This window comes from Chelon labrosus (assembly GCF_963514085.1).
Source record: "Chelon labrosus genome assembly, chromosome: 14".
Lineage (NCBI taxonomy): Eukaryota > Metazoa > Chordata > Actinopteri > Mugiliformes > Mugilidae > Chelon > Chelon labrosus.
Window position 1 is genome coordinate 7,895,115 of NC_140347.1, and position 24,876 is coordinate 7,919,990.

Consider the following 24,876-nt stretch of genomic DNA (forward strand, 5'->3'; position numbering starts at 1 on the left):
AGCTGGATCAGTCTGTTGGAGAATGAGCTCCACTGTCCCTCTATAGTCTGGTGTAGTGGGTGAGATGGATTGTCCACAATGGAGAGCAGTTTGTCCAGTGTCCTCCTGTCTCTCACTGAGACAAACATCTCCAACTCACTGCTGATAACATGTCCAGCCTTTCGATCAACTTGTCGATCCCACTTATGTCCTTTCTGCTGGTGCTGCTCCTCCATCAAACCACAGCAAAGTACAGACTGGTAGAACGTCTTCCTCAGGAAGTGGAGTCTACTCAGGCCCTTCTCATCCACAGCATCACTGTTGTCCCTCCAGTCCAGTCTGCTGTTCATGTGGACTCCCAGGTTCTTATAGTGCTCCACTTCTTCCACCTCCAGGCCCTGGATGGTGTTGGGCTCCGCTGGTGTCCTCTTCCTCCTGAAGTCAATGACCAGCTCCTTGGTCTTGTCCATATTCAGGAGTAGGCGGTTTGCCAGGGACCACTCCACAAAGTCTCCGATCAGTGTCCTGTACTCCACCTCCTGTCCATCTCTAATACACCCAACCACTGCAGAGTCCTCAGAGAACTTCTGCAGAGCTGGACTGGAAATCAGAGGTGTCGAGAGTGAATAGAAATGGAGACGGGACGGTCCCCTGTGGTTCCATCACATTACTGACAACAGTATCAGACAGGGAGGCCGCCAGCCGCACAAACTGAAGTTTAATGAGTGAGACGATGCAGATAATTAACATTTTAATAAGACAGTGTCACATCTCAGTTGTACATGAAGCCACTAGCCTCATTTAACGTGTCTCACACTTCTTAAAAGTAGTTCACAGAAACAGTAAAAGTGTGTCTAATGCCTCCCGAACACACGCCATTTATTTTGTTCTGGTATGTTTTTCTTTACACTGAAGCTAATTCCATAGAAAGATTTCCGATTTATCTTTTCAGAGCAGCTCGTATCTCAGTGTGAGTTTTTGCTCGTATCTCACTGACTTGTCTCCTTCCTCCAGCTTCACTACCTCCGTCTGCCAAAAGACATCAGCGAGGACTACGTCATCCTGATGGACAGCACCGTGTCCACCGGAGCTGCTGCTCTCATGGCCGTCAGAGTTCTGCTGGTAGGTCGTCTAACCGTGGAAAGGAGTGTAAACCAACGATTGGGTTTGTCTGGCGGATATTTGCAGGAGTGTAATCGGTTCGAGAGGCTTCCAGGCTACGTCTTCAGTGAACTGCAAACATGTTTGAGCTTCTGTAGCACGATATAAGAACATTAATGCAAAAAATAACTGGATAACAACTAGTGTTTAGTGATGAGGTGACATTTCTTGGTTCTCTTCACTAACGATGAACATTTCCATACTTGTAGCTTTCAGTCTTCTTCCTAACATTTAACTAATTATCAGACACTTTCCTCCTGATCTCTAATGAACATCTCCTCCGTCTTCATCCCGTGAAGGACCACGACGTGGCCGAGGACAAGATCTTCCTGCTGTCCCTGCTCATGGCGGAGATGGGCGTCCACTCGGTGGCCTACGCCTTCCCCAAGGTCCGCATCATCACCACCGCCGTGGACAAGGAGGTCAACGACCAGTTCCACATCATACCCGGCATCGGTGAGGAGACGATTCTCAACAGAACCACCTCTTCTTCTTCTGCTGCTTCTTCTTCTTCTTCTTCCTCCGTCTCACTTCTCCTGCTCTTCCTTCCTCTCAGGTAATTTCGGAGACCGTTACTTCGGCACCGACGCTCCGTCAGACTGGTGCGAGAGCGACGAAGGCATGGACTTCTGAGGAGGGCGGAGGGGGCCGTCGTTTTGTGAAAGCACTTAGCCGTGAAAACGTCCCGCTCCGATCTAATCGCCTCCATCGACCTCCTCCTGATGAGAGAGGTGACTTTGTAAAGAAAAGAAAAAAAACAACTTCCTCCCGCCGTCACCGGTCTCTCTTTAAGTTTACAGCAACGTCCTTCTTAACCTCAAACACACACTCATCCACTGTTCCCAAACAAGTTGTTATTATTCCTTAAAGATGAAAGTCTTTGGCGTTAATCACCAGAGAAGATTTGTCGTCCGATCAGTCGGTGAATAACGGCGTCCACGTTTTAATGTTACACCGTGTCGGCAGAACGTTGTCGTCTCAGGCAGCTTCCACTTGAAAAGGGACGGCGACGGATTATACTTGAATGGATCCATTGATTTTATTTTTAGTTTTTATCCTCCAGGTTCCTGCAGCAGTAACATCGAGCCGCTATGACTCCTCTTTGTGCATCGTCGTGTTTTAAAGTAGCTTTTAAAACCAGTATTTAACCGAGCTCGCTAACATACGGCTAGAGAACAACTCCTGGTGTTATTATTATTGTTATTATTATTATTTAAACCATAACTGCCGCACTTGAACTGATCACATACTGACCGACACCTCGACTTGCAGCTTCCTGTGATGTTTTTTATTTATTTATTGTACAGTTTTGCAGGGATTCTTCACATATTCAACAGCAGGAGGCCTTATTTAATGGACAGTGTGTAGATGATATCAGTTACACGTGTGTTTAGGTCACTTCAGCATTAATTGGCGATCTTATCGGGTGCGGTGTTTGCACCAATTTTCTACGTTTTCTGCGTCAAAATGGCAGAATTTTAGAAAGTTTTGAGGGGTTCAATCCCTACTAGTCTGACTATTCTCCTCTGACATCGACAAGGCTTTATTTAACTCAGAGAATGGCTTGCTTTCTGGATATTTTCCTCCTTTTCACGCCATTTTCTATAAACCATAGTGGTGGTTGGGTGTGAAAATCCCAGTAGATCATCAGTTTCTGCTCAACAAACAACCACACCACATTCAGAGTCACTTAAATCCCCTTTCATCCTCGTTCTGACGCTCGTTTTTTGACTCCTTATGAAGTGGAGGGGGGGAGAAAAAAAAGCAACAAATAACTTGAAAGAAATGTTCACTACTGTCACTTTTTTTTGGAACGTGGTTACGTTAACTAGTAATAAAGCCTCCATTCCATTTATTTGCTCCGTTAAGCTCTTCCGATGTTAGTTTTTACAGCAGTGTTTCGTAAATATCTTTGTATTTTATTGTATTTCATTCATTTTAAATTTCACTTGTACAGAATAAATAAAAAAAAATAACTTAAAACGGTTTAAATTGTTGTTTTCTGTCTCTTGGCGTTATACCAGGCTTTGACCACTAGGTGGCAGCTCAGGTTACATCATGTTGTTTACAGCGGAAGTGACGTACACCTCATGTAACAGTGCCGCCTTCAAGTAATGTAGGGAATTTACACATTCGGCGCATTTTATTTAGGAAACACGGTAAGCGCTGACTTTCTTTTATATACAGAACTGAAATAACTCGAAATATTGTTAGAAGGAAAAATGCTGACTCAAATATTTTAGAGTATATTTAGTGTGACTAAATTTCATAAGTACGAAACCCAAAAGTCCGGGCTGTTGCGGAGCCCTGAAGTCATCTTGGACTGCTCACCACCGAGTGGCAGCGGGCTCATTAACAGGCATGTACTAACGATTCATTTTCATCAACCTTAATATCCTATAAACTAAGTGACAGTGAATGCAGCACGTTGATCTGAAATTGCGAAATTGAGTCTTAGTTTAGTTTAGTTCGGTCAGATTTTATGAAACGGAAACTTGAAAAGAAAATGTCATAAAACAAGACCCCTACACCGTACGTCCGTCTTAACTTTTTTATATTTTAATTCAAGTCGTGTTTCTGTCACAGTCATACTAAGTTAAGTTAGTTATTGCTGTAGTTTAACGACTTTAGCAGCGCATATAGCTGCTAGCTTAGCGCGCACGAGACCGACAGTTACGCCGAACGCCATTGCAAAATATGACACTTTAAAGTTTGTTGAGGTTTTTTATAAAACTACTTATGAGTTTGAACTTATTTTGTGTTCGTGAATAACGTATTTGAACCCAGTCTTTAATTCGGCTTTGACTAAATTCACCGAAAAGCACGAAATCTTTTTTTAAAACGTGACAATTTAATGTCATCCACTTGGGAGTTTTAGCTAGCCGGTTTAATATATCGTTGTAAATTGCGTCATTCATGGTTCATTTAGTCTCCGTAATTAGTTATGGCTATTTTTATTTAAATGTTTTCGATTAAAACATGAAATACTGGAGGATTGTCTACGAGTTTAGTGTGAAAGAAGCACACCAGTTAAACTACCTGGAAATGTCTTAATGGACAATTTAACGGGACTTATTAGCAGGGCTGCTTGATTTGAGTCACGCTGCCTGCCGGGCGGGCGGGGCTGTTAGTTGGAAAAGCAACTGTGTTCGGTTTTAACGTGTTTTAGTTTTCTTTTTCTTTTCTAGTTGGGAGCATGGCAGGCCTGTGGAGATCCTACCAGGCCCTGATGACCAAATACCCCTGGACAGTCCAGATAGTGACCGCTGGTAGGACTGAACGCATCTCACACGGTGTTTATATCCAACAACCCTCCACAGGAGGTTTAGTTTTAGGGACTAATTTCACATCCCTAACTCCAGTAGAGTGTGTTTTTATGACTTTAAAGTCACTTTTCTGTTGCAATGAAGTGATTTATATAAGTGACGGATGCAGAGGAGCTTTAAAATATTCACCTCCAGCTCAACTTTTATGGAATTTAGTTTAGTTTACAGCCAGAATAAACAAAGAGAGGAAGGCCTTTGAGCTTTGGCCCAGATTAAACACAAGGCACGCAACAATGCAAACATAACACAATCAATAATACAGCAAAGAGACTGTTCGTTTCATATGAAGTGACGTGAAAATGTAAACACTTTTGGGACATTTAGGATCTGCTGACTTGTTAGGTTTCTTCTTCTTCTCCAAACAAGGTATCTGCTCTCAGAAGTATCTGGAAAGACGCTCCGATCGTGACAATAATTCACTAGTACATGAGGAACAGCTGAGTATTTGTTCAGTCTACAGTTCAAGCAGACTGTGTCCTCTAAATAACATTCAGGGAGGATCTCCTTTGACATTTATTTGATCGTAAATGCACAAAAATAGTTTTGCTTCTCAGGTTTCTACGTAGAGATGTTGTGTATCTGTACATTTGTCTCTTTATGGCAGAATCAAACTGTTTGTGTCAAATTACCAGAGGAGCTGATTAATAAATGTTTGTTTTTTTGCTGAAGGATGTTGAAGGATGTAAAAGTGCTGCCACTTAAACTTAGTTTTCTCAGGAGGTCGTACCGTTAAATGTCCACTAGATGGAGACACGTGTCTGACTGTACATCTGCATGGACAACACTGAGTCTATAAGGTGTACACTGATCGGCCACAGCATTAAAACCACCAACCTGTAAGCGAATACCACTGATGTAATGAGCTTCTGTTAAAAAACAACTTGGTTCTGGTATTTATATGGAGGTTACTTTGAGACGTAGCACCACCTGAACATTACTGCAGACCAAGAAGCACAGAAGACTAAATATTCACCTCGTTAGGTTCAGTGCTGCTTAAATGTGTTTGCTCCAGGTTTCTACTTTTCTGTATAGAAATGACTCAAAACAACAAGTCCTGGAGCCTATCCCAGCTGTCCACGGGGTGAGAGGAGGGGTCCACCCTGGACAGGTCTCCAGTCTATCACAGGTCTAACACAGAGAGACACTCACACCTACGACCAGCTTAGAATCACCAGAGAACCTAACCAGCATGTCTTTGGACGGTGGGAGGAAGCTGGAGAACCTGGAGAGAACCCACGCAGACACAGGGAGAACATGCGAACTCCACACAGAAAGGAACCCAGTCGGCCCACGATGGACTAGAACCCAGAACCTTCTTCTTGCTGTGAGGCATCAGAGCTAATGACTCAAAACAGGACTTGAGTGAAAATCTGTCCATGTTTTGTGTGATTTTTATTTAGAAAAGTAGAAACATGGAGCAAATACTTTTAAGCAGATGAATGTTTAGTCTTCTGTGCTTCTTGATCTGCAGTAATGTTCGGGTGGTGCTACGTCTCAGAGTAACACAGGTTGGTGGTTTTAATGTTGTGGCTGATAGGTTATTTATATTGTCCATTTACCTCCTCTCATAGTTTGTAAAACGTATTCCATTTATAAAAGCTGTTTTTAATCGTTTAGATTAACTAAATCAACTAAAACATGTCAACTAATAAACTGAGGTTTTAGAAGCTGGTGTCTGTTCTGCAGCGTCACAGTTAAAGATCGTTATTGATGCTCCATCAAACGGGCCGACACCGTTTAGTTCTGTTCAGAGTTAACAGGTGTGAAGTGAAGTCAAATCACAAGTTGTTGCAGCAGACATCACTGAATTAGCACCAGTTCTTTTATCGAGTGTGAGCTGTCCCATCTTTCAAACGCTGTGTCATAATCCGACCGTAATGAAACAACAACAACAGGGACCGTGTCACGTCTGAGTGGACTGAGTGGACACTCTCTCTGTGTGTCGTCTCCCGTTTGTCACCCAGGGTCTCTGGTGGGTGTCGGTGATGTCATCTCCCAGCAGCTGATCGAGAGGAGAGGGCTGGCTAACCACAACGTTCAGCGGACGGCGAAGATGATGAGCATCGGCTTCTGCTTCGTGGTAAGTCTGCCCCCCCCCCCCCCCCCCCCCCCCCCCCGACTCTCATCGTAATATTTATATGCACCAATCAGCCATAACATTATGACCATTGTGGGATTATCGTGGGATATGTCACGGAGAAAGTGGACATTTGATCCTAAAAGCTGATGTCAGAAGCATATACAGCCTTTAATGGGGATTAACTGACACATTAATGCAAAACAACATATTTATAAACGATAAGATTTCAGCCATTACATTATGACCACCTTCCAAATATTGTGCAGGTCTACCCTTGTGGTGACTCATCAGAGAATGGACATGGGCCTTCTGAGGGTGTCCTGTGGTGTCTGGTAACAGAATGTTGTTAGTGGGGGGGCCTTTGAGGGGAGGGGCCTCTGTGGATCATCCCACAGATACTTGATCAGTTTGGGATCTAGTGAATTTGGAGGCCAGGTCAACACCTTGTGCTGTTCTTCATGTTTTTTTTGTGGCTGCATCCTGCTGGGGATGGCTGCTGCCATCAAGGAGTGTCATTGCTATGGGGTGGGGGTGTCTGGTCTGGTCTAGGTGGGTGCTACATGTCTAAGTAACATCCACACCAATGAATGCCAGGTCCAAAAGTTTCCCAGCAGAACACTGAGCTGTCACAAGATGGTTTAAATGTGATTCACTTCTCCTGTCAGTGGTCATAATGTTGTGGCTGATCGGTGTAATCCATTGTGTTTCCTCTTGTGCCTGTCAGATTATTTGCTCAGATCAGAATGAATCCATTCATGGACAGCTCCACCAGCTTCTAAATCAGTCCTCATCTATAAGTGACCGTTTTCTTTTCATGATCTTCTCCAACGTTCTCATGTTCTCCCTCCGATCCTCTTCCATGTTGCGTCGTGTGCGTTTTGTGTCCCTTTTGTATGTTCGCCCGTTTCTCTCACCGGTCCGGTGACAGCTGCACAATTCATCCATCAAGTGGCGCCTCTCCTCGTGAATCGCTGTGACGGAGGCAAAGTTTATTTACGTGTCTGTAATCGTCTTAGAGCAGTGAGCCTCCTCATTGTTTCAGACCACGGGCTCTAAACGTCTCCACGGTGACTGGCGGCTATATTTAACCTCCTCCGTTTCATAAGTCACGTAGCGTCGTTGTTCCTCCTCGGGTAGATAACGTCTCTGTTTCATCTATTTTATTTCAGCTCAGCTTAATGTTTGATGATCTGATCTGTGACTTCATGTCTCTAAGGGTCCAGTAATCGGTACCTGGTACAAAGTGTTGGACAGACTGGTGGTTGGAGGAACTAAAAGTGCTGCCATGAAGAAGATGCTGATTGACCAGGTAAGAGAAGCACCTGAGGCCTCCTCCTCTTCTTCTTCTTCGTCTTCGTCTTCTTCTTCTTCATCCTCTTCTTCTTCTTCCTCTTCCTTCTCCTTCCTCTTTCTTCTTCTTCTTCCTCTTACTTCTCCCTCCTTTTTTTTCTTCTTTCTTCTTCTTCATCCTCTTCTTCCTTTTTCCTTCTTCATCCTCTTCTTCCTTCTTCATCCTCTTCTTCATCCTCTTCTTCTTCCTCTTCTTCTTCCTCTTCCTTCTCCTTCCTCTTTCTTCTTCTTCTTCCTCTTACTTCTCCCTCCTTTTTTTCTTCTTTCTCCTTTTCTTCATCCTCTTCTTCTTCCTTTTTCCTTCTTCTTCCTCTTCTTCCTCTTCCTTCTCCCTCCTCTTTCTTCTTCTTCTTCCTCTTCCTTCTTCCTCTTCCTTCTCCCTCCTCTTTCTTCTTCTTCTTCCTCTTACTTCTTCTTCCTTCTTCTTTTTCTTCTTCTTCTTCATCTTCTTTCTTCTCCCTTCTTTTTCTTCCTCTTACTTCTCCCTCCTTTTTCTTCGTCTTTTTCTTCTTCTCCTCTTCCTTCTTCTTCCTTCTTCCTTCTTTTTCTTCTGGCTTCTTTTTCATCATCTTCTTCTTCTTCCTCTTCTTCCTCTTCCTCCTTCTTCATATTCTTCTTTCTTCTCCCTCCGTCTTCTTCTTCTTCCTTCTCTTTCTCCTTTTCTTCATCTTCCCTTTCCCCCTTCTTCCTTTGTCTTCCTCTTCTTTCGTCCTTATTTTTCCCCTTCTTTCTCTTCTTCCACCTCTTCTTCTCCTTCTTTCTTCTTCTTTCGTTCTTCTATCGTCCTCCTCCTCTTTCTGCCTCCTCCTCCTCCTATCCTTCCTCTTCTTCCTTAAACAATTTCCTTGAAGGATTAATAAAGTATTCTGATTCTGATGATTCTGATTTTTCTTTCGTCCTCCTTCTTCTTCCTCCTCCTCTTCCACTTCTGTTTGTTCTTCTTCTTCTTCTACTTTTGTCCTTCTTCTTTCTCCTCCTCCTCCTCCTCCTCCTCCTCTTCTTATTCCTTTTTCTTTCATCCCTCTTCTTCTTCATCCTCCTCTTCTAGTGTCTCAAATCTCGGCCATCCTGCAGTGTCTTATCTTCTGTCACACCTCAGTCAATAATAATTTTACTCTGTTCCATTTCTATTTCTATTAAAAGTCAGTTCTACGGTGGTTTTAGTTTTCCTCCTCTTTTCCTGTTTGTGTTGCCACAGTTGTGTTTCGCTCCGTGCTTCCTGGGAGCTTTCCTCGGCCTCTCCGGCGCTCTGAACGGACTGACGGTGGAGCAGAACGTCAATAAGCTCAAGAGGGTGAGTCGGCTTTGTGTCAACGGTGTCTTCTCATCCAGGAGGTAGTTATTCAATGGACTGGACTCTGAGTTAGATACAGAAGGTGTTTGATTACTGCTGGAAAAGGAAATTAAAACATTGCAGATTTGTTTTTCTGCATTTGTGCATTTAAACATTAAAAGTAGACTTTTTCTGCTCATGCGTCTCAGCTAAATGACAGTACACACACAGAGGAAGTTAGATTTGCCTCCAAGGTCCAGTATCTGACCTCCAACGCTCACCTCTCCTTATTATTATTGGAAACTATTTCCTGTGGTGACGGAAGAGAGAGGGAAGGAGAGACCGTGGAAGCAGCCAGAGTGATTCATACCTCTGTATTTGTATGCCGGGTCAGCGCTAACCGTCATCTGGTGCCAGCTGCTCAAACGTCCGTCACCGCCTTGCTTACCCAACGTGCCGCTGATCACCATCAATTATTTACAAAAGGAGAGGCGCGGACCTGAAAGGCCAAGCTGGTAAATGTCAGAAAGGACAGAAAATAAATGACAAATGTGCTCGTTACAACGAGGCCTGGCACTGAGGAAATGTGAGATGGAAATTAATGCAGCCAGCGACCGAACAGACGCTCTGTCCCAGTTTGAGACTTTCTTGTTTACCTGTTTTTGATTTTACCTTTCACTGCTGCGTGCATAGAAACCGCTGCAGAATTCAAATATACATGCATATATAATTGATTATGGAGTTTATGGGCTAATTTGCTCCAATTCAATTTAACATATCCTCCATCTCACTGTTAATTTGCTGTTAAACACCAAACAATATACAACTGAGGCTGAGAATTTTGCAGGTGTTTAAAGGTTAAAGGTTAAATTAAAGGTTTGATCTGATGATGGTACCAAGTAGCTACGACCCTAAAAAGGCCCTAACGCCGTAGCCTGACATGCACCTCCCCAGAAATGTAACTACGCAGACCACAGTAGATGTGATTGGTCCGCTTGGTAGTGGCGTGTTTCCACTTTAGTATTCCCGGCTGCTTCTCCATTTCATCAATAAAGATGGAACACATGGAGGAAAGGTTAACTGAGGAGGTTCAGAGATACAAACATTTGTACGACTTGTCTTCGGCCAAATTTCGGCGAAAGTTTCAGTCGCCATTGTTGAAAGTGAAGCAAGAAGTAGAAACAAAAATGAACCCAACTGGCAAAAAAGACACGGCGCCGACTAGTGGAGTGAGCCAGACTGACGAGAGCACAAGTATAAATGGCTCGCACCAGCGTAGGCTACGTACGTAAGTCAAATGAGCAGCTGTCAACGAATTTTCACTCATTCCATCACACAAATTGTTCTTTGATAGCAAATGTTGAGGAGCTATAGGGTTGTGTGAATGTTTTAGGCACTAAAAGTAAAGCTATGAAGAAAAAAAGCACCGTTTTCGTGTTTTCGTCCAACCCTTCGTTGGACTTCCGAGGGCTCCATTCCTTCATCCCAACTTCCTATTGCGGTTGTTTGTCTGACCTAGCAACAGTAACATAGGAAGTTGGTGCTTGACGAATGGTAAGAGCCCTCTGGTTGGTAGTCAGTGGACCAATCACAATCTGAAACTGACACCATGATGCTGAGACCAGAACATCTGCTGCAGGACTTCCTTGTTCCTCTTGTAGCTGGAGATATTTCCTCCTCTTTCTTCTTCATCTTTATTGTTCTTCTTGACTTGTGGTCACTCAATCACCGTCCAGGAAGGTGATGTGTTCCAGTGCATTAGATGTAGCTGCAGGATCAGTAGAATCACAATGTAGAGAATGTAAATGACAATAATATGTAGATGAAGCACAAACACAGATAAACGTGAAGGTTTTCTAGCGGAGACGACGTCAGACAACAGTTTAAAACTTTAAATGTGAATGTAGTCTACAGTCAGACCACAGTCTTGACTAAATGTGTTAATACAGCGGCTTAGAAACGTCTAGAAAAGGTAAGAACTGTCTCATCTGTTGAGGGGCGGGGAGGGAAAAATATTTTGACGTGACTTCACCTCAGGTGTTAAATGGAGCTTGTTTAGTCTTAATTAGAAAACGGAAAAGATCGTAGCTGGAACATTGGCTTGTTGGGTTTATACGTCAAGATGTGTTGAGGTGACCTTTAGGTAGACGACGGGGAATATTTCCTGTGGTAATGTAATGTGTGTGTGTGTGTGTGGAAGAGCGAGTTGTGTGTAAATGACGTACACCTTTCAAGTTTGAATCTAAAACCGATTACTCACATTTTCATTCAATTCATTCTTAGATTTTTGGTGGTAGTTCAACTGGACTGAATTAAAAGTGTTTCTGTTATTTAGGCTAGCCCACTGATTACAGTAGGATGGTCAAAATAATAGAAATATGTGTCGATATAATTCAGTAGTTCTACAAACCACAGCCTCCTTATTTTTAATGGACGCTTAATACCATAAACATCACGAAGAGAAGATTTAGTTTGAAGGAGATTTGTTTTCACTAGTGTACCTAATGAACTGGCAGGTGAGTGCTGTATAGTTGTACCGACTAGTCGTCTTCACTGCTGTACCATGACGCTTTAAGCAGGAAGTCGACTAGTCTCTGATCACGTGACAGTAACAACATGGACGCCTCCTAGAAGACAGGTGAGGAGCCCAGTGGGTCGTTGCAGCAAACTAGCAGCAGTTCATCAAATGTGTGGAAATACTTCACTAAAGATGAAGCCCATACTTCCGTGACATGTCAGTCCTGAAATACAACTAATGTACTACTGCAATGCATCTGAAAAGGCTAACGCTAACGCTAGCAGAGGAACGGTCCAAATCCTCTGGACAGCAGTCAGTTAACAACTTCACCAAACGTCCTGTGGTAACAGAGAAAAGGAGGCTACACATCAACTATTTGATAAAGTTATTAGACCTTTAATCCCCTGGACCTTTAATCTAACATCACACTGTGAAGTACTACTAAATGCTACTGACTGTGCTGATTAATATAGGCTAAACATATCTGCAGTGCACAGTATTGATAAGCTCATGTGTTTATGTTCAGTTCTGTTGTGTTGCTGTGGTTGTAGAGCGTGTTTTTTTTCTCCTTGATGTCAGTGAATGCACCATAAGAGAGACTGAAGTTATGGTAGAGCTGGGAGTTTGCCGATCGAGAGCCGCATATTAAAAGTGTCAGACTGACGGTGTTTATGGTGTTTGATGGTGTTTATGATGTTTATGGTGTTGATGTGGTCTACGGCCGACAGTAGCTCGTGTTCAAGCTTCAGTTACCTTCGAAAAACCTACGTAGCTTCTTTAGAGTGAGACGGTACAATATGTTTTCAGGTCAAGAATGTAGATTACATTTTAAAGCATTACTTTCTACTGTGTTTTTATGTGTGATGTCATCGACTAGTTGACGTCGGCACGACTTTCACCACGTTTTGATCGACTTTAAAAAATCCGAAGTCATTCAACCGCTAGTTCGTACAGATTACACAGCTAATACTCGGCCAGCTGCTGAGACTTTAAGCTTTCAAACTTCCTCTCATCCTGGAACGTTGCTGGAATAAAACTCGACACCAACTGGGGTTTGAACACATCACCATTTCTCACTTCATCCCCCACCAGCAGCTTTATGTGTAGGGAGAACCTCTTACTGACACATCTGGTCAGGTATTCAGTTCATTCATAAAGACGTAAACCAGAGCCAGAGAGTCTAGTTCAAGTTTTTTTTATTTTCGCCCTCAAAGTTTCCTCTTTAAGATTTTATTTTTTTTCCACACAAAGCTGCCATGAAAAACTTTTTCCAGAGGAGATGAGAGAGCAGACCTCATGTTTCATTGATCAATTTACTGGGTGTGTCAACAGTGACTGGTGGACACAGGTCTGAGACACTGGACGTCCCAATGATGAAGGATTCAATCATAAACAGGAGCCATAGACATGTTTATTTTATTTTATTTTATTTGCACTCAACTCTCTCTGAGTGTAATTTAACTTAATTTAATCTCATGTTAAAAAAAAAAATATGATTTTTGAGAGTTTAGTCTCAGATTTACCGCCATAACATTACGTCCACCTGCCTAATACTGTGCAGTTACCCCTTTTGCCACCAGAGTCATAGTCGGGTTGAGTTGAGTTAACCAACTTAAAAAATTAAAAAATTTTGTCTCAGATTTGGAAACTACACCAATCTGCCAAAACATTATGACTACTACATGGGCTCCTGTTTTGTTTCGCCAAAACAGCCGTTTGGACCCGTCAAGGCCTGGACTCCTCTAGACTTCTGAATGTGTGCTGTGGTATCTGGCACCGAGACGTTAGCAGCAGGTAATTCAGCACCGTGTGCTGTCCTGCAAGTTGAGACGTAGGCCCACCGTGGATCGGACTTGTTTCACCTGCACATCCCACAGATGCTCGACTTGATTAATATTTTAGGGAAGCTGGAGGCCAAGTCAACACCTTGAACTCGTTGTTGCGTTCCTGAAATCATTCCTGAACCATTTTGGCTTTAGGGCAGGCAGCGTTACAGGTACTGATCACTGCAGGCACAGGTTGGTCCTTGTCAAAGTCTCTGAAATTCTTCCAGTTGAACTTTTTTTCCCTGCTTCTAACTCTCAGAACAAAACGTTCACTATCTGTCTGATATAGTCCTCCTTCTTCTTCGTCATAATGTTATGGTTGATCAGTGTAGTTTGATAGTCAGTTATCTGTTTATTCTCACTCAGCTAGTTCAGAGCTATTTTTAGCCTTAGCTTCTTTTATGAGGACAGTCTTTGTTAAAAATGTATTATTATTATTATTATTATTATTATTATTATATTTCTCACTTTGTTCACAGGACTACACAGATGCCCTCATCTCAAACTACTATGTAAGTTTCTTCTTGTATTTATTGATCTGTCTGTAGAGATGAAACATGTGTCATATGTGTTAAATGTTTGTTTGTTTCAGCTGTGGCCTCCGGTCCAGATCGCCAATTTCTACTTTGTTCCACTGCATCACAGGTGAGAATTTAAAGACTCATATAACCTCCACCTTTTACTTTATGATTAGTTTAACTTATGTTTAAAAGCTTTCTTGATTCAAGTGTCAGACGCTCTGATCAACTCATTCCCTCCTCCTTCAGGCTGGCGGTCGTCCAGGTCGTCGCCGTCTCTTGGAACTCCTACCTGACCTGGAAGGCCAATAAGATGTGAAGGATGATCACAGGACCAGCCTCTTGTTGTTGTTGTTGTTGTTGTTGTTGTTGTTGCTGATGATGATTTTTACACTCTTGTGTACAGTGTGCACTTGAACATAACTTACTTGAGTCTTGTGATATTTCCAATGTGTAAAGCTGTGACTCAGTCACACGTAAAGGTCTTGAGAGAGAGCTCGTCTACTCCGAGTGACACATTCACACTTGAAAGTCAAACCAGCGTTTGAAAACCGTCTGTGAAAGTTGGTTATTTATGGAGATGAGACTTGGCGCTGGAGCCGCACTCATGTTTGAGCACATACTGGTCTCAAAGGACACGTCTCTAACGCGTCTACTGTTTAGAAATTATTTAGTTTTGTTTTACAGGTTTGTGTGTTTTTGTCTTTATGATGAAAGAAAGATTCTTCAGTCAGTTAATTTCAGATGTTGTTTTTATTTTAATTTAACAGTTTGATTTATTCACTTTTTAGTTTTCAGGAAAGAGTTGTTCCACGTAACATGAATGTTGTCAGACAATCAGGTCTTATGTCTTTGTTGAGTCTTCTGTGGGACGAGTATGTACCATGAATTTACCATAAAAAAATTATAATAACATCATGACTTTGTAAAGAACAACTTGTTATTTTCATTTATCTGAACTAGTGGCCTTAACACACGACAGCCCAGACCCTACGCAGATAATAACGCCGTAGCCTGACCTCACCAGAAATGTAACTGCCCGTCACGCCGACCACAAGAGCTGTGATTGGTCCACTTGGTAGTAGCATGTTTCCTCTTTAGTATTTCCTGCTGCTTCTCCATCTCCGCAATTTTCTAATTGATTGTTTTGGATCAATAAAGATGGAACACATGGAGGAAAGGTTAACTGAGGAGGTTCAGAGATACAAACATTTGTACGACTCGTCTTTGGCGAAATTTCTGCGCAAGTTTCAGTCGCCGTTGTTGAAAGTGAAGCAGGAAGTAGAAACAAAAATGAACCCAACTGGCAAAAAAGACGCAGACTAGTGATTGGGGGGAGTTGTCACAGAGCGAGACAGACTGACGAGGCACAAGTATAAATGGTTCACACGGGTGTAGGCTACGTACGTAGGTTACAGTGTCTATGTTCCTCAGTACCTTAAATATGAAGCTGTAGAGGCTTAGCTTAGCTTAGCATGAGGACTGGAAACAGATGGAGACTGTTAGCCTAGCTCTGTCCAAAGCTACCAGTTCAAACAGTCATCTTCTAATAGATCCCACTGTCTGCAGCCTGGTTGAGTTTAGACTTGTGTTGGTGACTGGAAGTAATAAAGCAGACGTAATCAGGCAACCGTTGACCTTCACAGATGCTTCACGTCAGATTTCTGTCACCATTCCTCAGAGCCAAGCTGATGTTTACCTCCCGTCTTTATTCTAAGCTTCATGCTTGTGGGAGAGACGTCAAGCTTCAAACTCTTCCTCTAACAGTGAAAAGTCAATCTGTAGCTGCTGCAGATTCTCCACTGATCAGTAATAAACATCAGGATGTCTTTCTCAGGATAGTTTAAATCTTTACACCAACGTTTCTTTAAATAACAAAAGTTCATATCTCGTGCAGAAGCCGATAAAGTTCCACATGAGTCGAAGTCAACGGCTCGTTTGACCTCGCTGATCTTTGTTTGGAGGGAGCTGTGGAGGGATGTTGAGTCGCTGGCAACGAAACTAACTGCACACATTTTTTTTTTTTATCTTTTTATATTTTGCATCGCACAAACACACTCAGGCCGTATCAGGGGGGAAAGGAGGAAAGGAAGCAGCAAACATCAGATGAATCCACTGAAACTCAGCCAAATAGCCTCCTCCCCCGTCGGAGGGAGATGAGTCTCTCCACAGAAAGAAAGAAAGCTGGAAGGAATTTTATTTTGATTTAGTTTAAACGTGAAGCCAAGAAACGAAGATGCAGGATTCAAAACTTTACACAGCTGTGGTGGATCTAAATTAACATCATTTATCTGATGTTTCCAGGTGAATATAATTTGGCAGGGTGCGCCGTGCAGTTTGTGGTTAACTTAATGTTGTTAACTTCCATTATTAAGTGGTTATCCCTGAATTTGATCTTTGTCAATCAAACACTGCGTTAAATATTAAACCCTGTATTTTTCTAAAACAACTTTATGGGATTTCAAATAAATAAAACAGCTTTTAGTGACTTTAAAGTACAAACTTAACATATTGCTAATGGACTGTAGATCGTATTAAACATGTCCTGACAAGGAACAAGCTGATGTTATTGAGAGGAAGCAGACAACCTTTAAAAGTTAAAACCATTGAGAGGAAATAAACTAAAGCTCAGAAATGCAAAAAGCGTTTGAGGACGGCAACTGGACTTGTACTGTTTGTTTATTTCTTTTTTGGGGGGGGGGGGGGGGGGGAGAGGACGGGGACCAACAGTTCCCCCCCCCACAAAGACAGTTGAGTATGTAGCCATTTATGGATACTAGTCGTCCAAGTTTCTGGTCGTTAACAGAAACAAGTCAAGCAAGTTTTCTGATGGGCTGTATATATCCATAGACTGTATAAAGTGAGGCCACAGCAAGTAGAGCTCCCCCTGGTGGCTGGCTGCAGTATAGGTCTTAAGCTCCACCTCCTCCATGTTAGTGGGTGGGACTTGGGCCTAAAACTAAAACACTGAAATACACGTCAAATAATTTTTTGTTTCAAGGATGGTCTCTGTCATTTTAAGTAGTTAATATAATGTTGATGCATGTTCCATGTGTAAGTTTTGTTTTGGAAAACACTTGTTTCAGTTAGTTATTTGATGCTATAGAAACAGGATGTGACATAATGGCGACAACCAGTTGCCGTGCCAACTGCTCCGTAAAGCGGTCGATTTTGTAAAAACAATTATTTTTTTAAAAAAAAATGTACATGTGTATAATCCAACATTTCCTTGTAACTGGTGGAAGTACAGCAGAGCGTAGTATTAATTAAACTAAAACGCAAGTGAGTCTAGAGGAAATGTGGGCGGGGCTTTGATATTGTGGCTCCACTTTTGCACCGTATTGATCAGACTCTGGCTACAAAGTCACAAGATGGCGCCGCCCGTATCCCCGGAAAAATAGCATCAGTTTGGCCGATGAGAGGAAGTGGAGACGTGTAGTCCATATTTATATACAGTCTATGCTCTACACCCTCAGATGTTCCTGATTAAACCTCAACTTCCCACCAGTCGGGTGAAACATCATCTTACTGTACTTGTAGAGTTTCTCGAAAACGTTTCATCCAAGTCTTGAACTTTAAACTAACTGGTGGAGAGTTTAGGTTTTTTATCTGGGACATGTTTGGGTGGTGTCCACCTGAAACTCACATGACTAGAGTCTGTTACTCACCTGTAGGTAGAGGGTGATGTTCAGATGGTGGTGTTTTCCAGGACACCACCCACACATGTCCCAGATAAAAACCTAAACTCTCCACCAGTTAGTTTAGAGCTACAGACTTGGATGAAACGTCTCCATGAAAACTAAAAAAAGTCCAGTTGTCTTTGTTTTTATCTGTAATTTCATATGTACCATCACCTGGGTGACCGAGAACCTCCTCAGACTCGTAGTAGAAGAGTTTTCTGGCATTTGTAACATGACTTACTGGGAGTGAAGCTCATCTGATGTAGAAGTATTTGACACCCAACTTTATATAATTCATATTTTTATGAACGTTTATCAGGTAGAAAGGCGGTGATTCATCTCTCTGAGTTGTTTTAAACTAATGCTGAACACCAGGAACTTAATCAGGATGAGATTTAGTGCAGGACTGTTACATTAGACTGTATTCACTAGTGTACCTAATGATTTGTCAAGGGAATGTGCAGTAGACTGGTTTCAGGCGGGTTCAGCACCACGGAGAGCTACAGCTTTCATTGTCTGTCTATCTATTCATCCATAAGATCAGATCCGGTTCACTTTATTCTCTCTAACACAGAATAGATCCAAGAATAGTTTTCATACTGTAGTTCAAGAGTTTGCGCAGAAACCTTCTCCTCTTCCTCCTCCTCTTCCTCTCCGTCATCATCATCTACCCCTGGGACTTTACCCCACCCCTCTTCATGGCCCACCGAGGTTGGGAAATAAATAATTAAAAACAAAAACACACTCTTTTCTTCTGTGTCCATCACTGCCTCCCTCCCCTCCCCTCCCCTCCCCTCCCCTCCTCCAGCTGTCCCCCGGGGACCGCGCTGTCTCGATACTTGTCCCGTTTCCAAACCCGATATCTGTGGCTGCGTTGACGTCAAAGCGGCGGGCTGGATGTATAAAACCCTCCGGTCCTCTCCGGTCTCCGCTCACTGGGACCTTTTTTTCACTGGGACTCGGTTCCGACTCCGCATAGTGCCACCGGCCGAAGTTCTGCTGCAGCATCCGGGGAGAATAAAGTGAGTATAGACCGCTGTCCTCTTTGGTTTTGACCGGTTTAATGGGAATGAGGGACATAGTGGATGGAAGCAGCGCAGTCAGGGACCACACTGAGATATTTAGATTAGAAAATATAATCAAATATTTATTAGAATTTGCTTTTTTTTGCAGTTAGAATGTAGGAAAAGTTAGCTTTTCTTTCTTTTTTTAGATTAACATGTGATTTTATTATTATTTTTGATTGTGCACAACTTTAATCTCAGGTTTAAGTTGTCATTAATTGATAAAATTCAACTTTAAAGTGAAGATGATCAGAATCTGGTTCAACATTGAGCAATTTGCAGCAACTTCTCTGACTGTTAATGAATTGTTCCGGTTGCAGGACATGAAGCCGGTGCCCCTGCTCCTGCTCCTCTCCTCCGTCCTCCTCTCATCGCACCTCCGCCCCGCCGCCGGCAGACCGCGCGTCTTCCCCGGCTGGATGGACGGCAGCAGCGGCGGCCGCCTCCAGACGCAGCGGCTGGACGAGGTGCTCCTGAGAGCGGCCGCCGCCGGGGACAGCGCCTCCGCAGCCTCCGCAGCTGCAGCCGCCGCCTCGGGTCTGCTCGGCGGCAACGTCCTGAGGCTTCTCCAGAGGAGGAACCCGGAGCACCTCCGCCTGCTCCCGCCGCGAGGAGACAGCGAGGAAGAGGAGGAGGAGGAGGAGGCGGTGAGGACGGCGGTGCAGCTGTTGAAGCGCAGCGAGGAGCCGCCGCTGTCCATCGACCTGACCTTCCACCTGCTGAGGAATATGATCCAGATGGCCAAGATGGAGAGCCAGAGGGAGCAGGCTCAGCTCAACCGCAAAGTGCTCGACGAGGTGGGGAAGTAAACGTCTCCTCCTGCTGCACCCATGCTCCAGACCTCTGACATTTATTAGTTTCGGTTCGTGCGCCTTCCTTTCTTCCTCCATTCCTTCCTTCTTTCCTCCCTCTCCGCATCACTTTACGCACAGACGGTGCCATTTTACGCATCACAGCAACATCCACTAAACGTTGTTTATTTATTATTTATTTTAAAGTGTCATTTAAAGACTTTGTTGGAAGTTATGGAGAAACACTTCTCAGACCCTCTCACCCCGTACCAACCCCCCACCCCCCCATCTCTGGACTCTGGTGGACTCAGGTCATATAGGAAACTGTCGGACATTATTGCGCATCATCTCTTCTTTATTACTTGTGTCTTAAATAAGTACAGGTCTGTTTGTGTGTTGGTTAAATGTTTATCAGCCCTACTGACAAGATTTTGATTTCTTCTTTCAAAGCAGAACCTAATGTTTCTAATGTGGCAGATTCATATTTAGATTTTCTGGTTCTCTCCACTGATTTAGCAGCAGAAATATTATGAGATGAAAAGATAATCATTAAAGAAGTGGAAACCCTGAAGAGAAGCTCCGTTCTTTGGTCAGTTTACGACCGATTGATGCTGTGAATCAACACTGATAGTCTCACCTGGTTTCTTTGTGTGTTTCAAGTTTAGAAGTGAAGGAACAGTTATAAGGTATAAGAAGGTCATTTCCCTCCTCCTCCTTCCACCTTTCATTCACGTCTTTGAGCCGGAGACACTCTCACCTGTACTGTATCACCTGTAGCATGCTGACGTACGAGAAAAAGAAGAAAAAAAAAGAACAAAAACAGTTTTATTTTACTGTCACCACTCATCTCTGACACGGATCAGTTTATCTTTGTTTTAGCAAAAAGAAAAAAAAATAAGAATAATAAGCTTTTTTTGCCATTTATATTTTGTAATAAAAAAAAAGTTCAAAGTAAAGAAGAAGTTGTCGTTGTGTCTTTATTTGAGTCTCAAAAACTCGTTTCTGTTTTATCAGCGGATACTGAAGATGTTGATCTGAAGAGACTAAAGAGGTTTAAATTTAGATGTTCCCTCAGGATGACTCCTCCTGACTCTGACCTTTACTCTGAAAAACTTTGAAAACTCTTCAAATACTAACATTTAACCGCCTGGATTGTCTGAAATTTACCAAACAGATTAATAAAAAAACAAAAATCATAAACGTATTTATTTGTGTCGTCTCTTCTCAGGATGTTTCAATCTCTCTCTTTGCGTCTGTTCTTTAGTATTTTGAGGTGTTTTCTTTATTTACTCAGACATGTTACATCGGTCCATGGATGAAAACAGGAAATAAGAGGCTCACACGAGTCCAGTACACAAGAGAAAGAGGTAAAACACTTTATTTAAATCTCTTCTGGGCTAAAGTTTTCTCTTTTTGGTCATTTTCTTCTCTTTGTGTATTGGTTTTGCATCACCTGTGGTTGTTTTGTCTCTTGTTTTGGGGTTTTGTTTTATTTTTTCATTAGATTTATGCTCATTTACCTTCTCTTTGTTGTAATTTTTGATCTCTTTGTTGGATTTTTTGATTTATGCGGCTGTTTTGAGGTTTTGTTTCTTTTTCCATTAGATTTTTGCTCATTTATCTCCTTTTTGGGGTCGTCTTTGTTGGCGTTTTAAATCTCCTAGGTTGGCTTTTTAATTTCTTTGGGGTTTTGTTTCTTTTTTCTTTTCATTTTCAGTCATTTAGCTCCTTTTTGTGGTCATCTTGTGTCTCTTTGTTGACATTTTGAATCTATTTGTGTGGATTTTCCTTTTCTTTAGGGTTGTTTTTGGCATTTTGTGTCTACTTGTGGCCGTTTTGCGCTCCTTTTCCATCAATTTTTTATCTCTTTTTGGTCATTTTCTTCTCTTTGTGTATTGGTTTTGCGTCACCTGTGGTTGTTTTGTCTCTTGTTTTGGGGTTTTGTTTAATTTTTCCATTAGATTTTTGGTCATTTTGCTTCTCTTTGTTGTAATTTTTGATCTCTTTGTTGGATTTTTTGATTTATGCGGCTGTTTTGAGGTTTTGTTTCTTTTTCCATTAGATTTTTGCTCATTTATCTCCTTTTTGTGATCGTCTTTGTTGAATCTCCTCAGGTGGATTTTTAATTTCTTTGGGGTTGTTTTTGTCTAATTTTGGTAGTTTTGTGTCACGTTTTGAGGTTTTGTTTCTTCTTTCATTTCATTTTCAGTCATTTAGCTCCTTTTTGTGGTCATCTTGTGTCTCTTTGTTGACATTTTGAATCTATTTGTGTGGATTTTCCATTTCTTTAGGGTTGTTTTGGGAATTTTTAGGTCATTTTCTGTCGAATTTTGGCCATCTTGTGTCACTTGTACTGGTTTTATCGCTTGTTTTGGGGTTTTGTTATTTTATTTTTCTCATTTAGCTTCTTTTTGTGGTTGTCTTGTGTCTCATTGTCGTCATTTTTGATCTCTTTGTTTGAACTTCTCATTTCTTTGTGGTCATTGGTATTTTGAGGTCATTTTCAGGTCATTTTCTAGAATATTTTGCAGGAGGAGACCAGCGGTAGGTCCATTCTGCTTCTACTTATGGCCAATTAACACTCGTTTGCCATCATGTTTTATATCTTTTGGGTCATTTTCTTCTCTTTGTGCGAAGGTTTTGTGTCACTTGTGGTTGTTTTGGGGTTTTGTTTCTTTTTGCATTTGATTTTTGCTAATTTAGCTCCTTTTTGTGGTTATCTTGTGTTTTGTGGTTATCTCTTTTTCATTTCTTTACGGTGTTTTTTGGCATTTTGGGGTCATTTTGTGTCTAATTTTGGCCGTCTTGTGTCATGTGATTGTTTTGTCTCTTGTTTTGGGGTTTTGTTTTATTTTTCCATTTGATTTTTGCTCATTTATCTCCTTTTTGGGGTTTTCTTGTGTCTCATTGTTGTCATTTTCAATCTCTTTGTTTGAACTTTTCATTTCTTTGTGGTTGTTTTGAGGTCATTTTGCAGGAACCACCCTTTGAACCACTGGTAGGTTCACTCTGCTTCTACTTGTGGCCAATTTGCACTTGGTTTTGTGTCACTTGTGGCTGTTTTGGGATTTTGTTTCTTTTTGCTGTTGTTTTGCTTTAGATTTTTGCTCATTTAGCTCCTTTTTGTGGTCGTCTTGTGTCTCGTTGTTGTCATTCTCAATCTCTTCTTCATGTCTTTGTGGTTGTTTTGGTCATTTTCTGTCTAATTTTGCACGGGCTTCATTTCTCACTCTCAGCTGCTACTTTCCAGTCAATAACTGTTTTAGATTCAAGCCACAAAACTCACCCACTTAAATTAAAATCAAGCCACATAATGCAGTGAGTCACTACTTTCAGATCGTCTGCTGAATCTTATCGTTGCAACAGAAGCGTTTTTGAAGCTCCGAAGGCTCGATGGGAGTGACAGCGAGAGATTTCTCCTCCAAGTTGAAGAAAACTTGATAAGAGACAGAGAGAGAGAGAGAAGAAGAAGAAACAAACTGAAGTTAGAATGGCCTCTGGCTCCTTTGTTTCTGTGACTCAGTCCAAACCGTGGGCGTGTTGGTGATTCTTCTGCCTTATCGCCGTCTGTCTGTGAGTGTTCATCTCTGTCGTACTTCACAAATGTTCATCACTTTGTGGATTAAAGCTGTGATGTGTAGTTAATCTGTGACAAGTCTTAAACAAGAACAAGAGTCAATTTACCTCCAATATGATGAGACACTAAATTATGTACCAGTTTAGGGTTGAATTTATTTATTTATTAAGAAATACCCTGGTTAATAAAAAAAAACTCTTCCATGCAAAATTATAATTTATCACAAATTTTAAATATTTAAATTTGTGTTCATATATATTTAAAAAAAAAATTGTTTTATAATTAAAAAAAAATGAAATTTGCTGAACTTAATCACAGCTGGGGTAATGTTTCAGATTTATTAATGCTTTATCTGTTGCTTTTTTCATGCAACTTAGAGTCAAGATCACAATAAAAACACATATTTATTTAATTTAATGTTTTTATACCTACCTGATACATAAAGCTATAAAAAATTGATGATTATTGTTAACAAAAAATCTAAAATAAACCTAAAATAAATGATTTTTGTAAAGTCTGTTGGCCCTGAGCATAAAAGCCAGAATGTCCAGAGTCACGTTTGACCCGATGAAGAGAAAACAGATCAATAACGGATTTTTGTGCAAAGTCTAAAAAGTTGGAAATGTACTTTTAAGAAAAACTAAAAATCAATGCATCGACTACGGAGACAGAAACCTGATCATTAATCTGCTGCTGCTGATTCATTCTGACTGATGCTGCTGTCAAACACAGAGACACATAAATGTCCCTTTGTCCGTCAACATTCATCCGTCCCTCGTGTCTCAGATTGTCCTTCAACCCCAAAAAAAAACAAAAACGGCCGGCCAGTTCATTAGGTACGCTAGTGGGGACGAACAGATAGAATAAGACGAGTAAGACGCAAAGAGGCGAGACAAAAAGAGACAAGATGCAAAGAGACAAAAATAGAAAAGACGAGTATAAAGAGACAAAACACAAAGAGACAAGATGACTGCAAAAAGACAAGATGACTAGAAAGAGACAAGACGCAAAGAGACAAGATGACTAGAAGGAGACAAGATGACTAGAAAGAGACAAGACGCAAAGAGACAAGATGACTAGAAGGAGACAAGACGATTAGAAAGAGAGAAGACGCAAAGAGACAAGAGGACAAGGAAGAGATATGATGACTAGAAAGAGACGAGATGCAAAGAGACAAGATACAAAGAGACAAGACAACTAGAAAGAGACAAGACACAAAGAGACGAGAGGACTAGAAAGAGACGAGATGCAAAGAGACAAGATACAAAGAGACAAGACAACTAGAAAGAGACAAGAGGACTAAAAAGAGACATGACGACTAGAAAGAGACAAAATGCAAAGAGACAAGACAACTAGAAAGAGACAAGATGCAAAGAGAAGACAACTAGAAAGAGACAAGATGCAAAGAGACAAGACAACTAGAAAGAGACGAGATGCAAAGAGACAAGACGCAGAGATATGACGACTAGAAAGAGACAAGATGCAAAGAGACAAGACAACTAGAAAGAGACAAGACACAAAGAGACAAGAGGACTAGAAAGAGACATGACGACTAGAAAGAGACAAGATGCAAAGAGACAAGACAACTAGAAGGAGACAAGATGCAAAAAGACAAGACGACTAGAAAGAGACAAGACGCAAAGAGACAAGATGACTAGAAGGAGACAAGATGATTAGAAAGAGAGAAGATGCAAAGAGACAAGAGGACAAGGAAGAGATATGACTAGGAAGAG

The 24,876-nt window shown here is 41.7% G+C and overlaps 3 protein-coding genes across 4 annotated transcripts in view; all 3 read left to right on the forward strand.

Annotated features, from left to right (window-relative positions):
- Nucleotides 1–3,323, forward strand: part of LOC311499065 (uridine-cytidine kinase-like 1) — a 35,426-nt gene extending 32,103 nt beyond the window's left edge. Inside the window, exons 13-15 of one of the 2 annotated variants that reach the window (XM_084559899.1) lie at nucleotides 994–1,101; nucleotides 1,440–1,596; nucleotides 1,697–3,323. In XM_084559899.1, the coding sequence (XP_084416025.1) occupies nucleotides 994–1,101; nucleotides 1,440–1,596; nucleotides 1,697–1,773 (342 nt within the window). In that variant the 3' untranslated portion in view covers nucleotides 1,774–3,323. The remainder of the gene's footprint in view (nucleotides 1–993; nucleotides 1,102–1,439; nucleotides 1,597–1,696) is intronic. The other variant, XM_084559900.1, reaches the window with a different exon arrangement.
- Nucleotides 3,324–3,544: 221 nt separating this feature from the next.
- mpv17 (mitochondrial inner membrane protein MPV17) lies at nucleotides 3,545–15,576 on the forward strand. The gene is made up of 8 exons (XM_084559912.1): nucleotides 3,545–3,672; nucleotides 4,329–4,409; nucleotides 6,431–6,546; nucleotides 7,763–7,855; nucleotides 9,095–9,190; nucleotides 13,993–14,025; nucleotides 14,106–14,158; nucleotides 14,281–15,576. The coding sequence occupies exons 2-8, from the start codon at nucleotides 4,337–4,339 to the stop codon at nucleotides 14,348–14,350; spliced, it is 534 nt and encodes a 177-aa protein (XP_084416038.1). The 5' UTR covers nucleotides 3,545–3,672; nucleotides 4,329–4,336; the 3' UTR covers nucleotides 14,351–15,576.
- A 2,997-nt stretch (nucleotides 15,577–18,573) lies between these two features.
- uts1 (urotensin 1) lies at nucleotides 18,574–19,584 on the forward strand (the record flags this gene model as incomplete). Its single annotated transcript, XM_084559914.1, has 2 exons — nucleotides 18,574–18,733; nucleotides 19,096–19,584. Exon 2 carries the CDS (start codon nucleotides 19,099–19,101, stop codon nucleotides 19,582–19,584), a length of 486 nt encoding a protein of 161 aa, XP_084416040.1. The 5' UTR covers nucleotides 18,574–18,733; nucleotides 19,096–19,098.
- Between the last annotated feature and the right edge of the window lie 5,292 nt (nucleotides 19,585–24,876).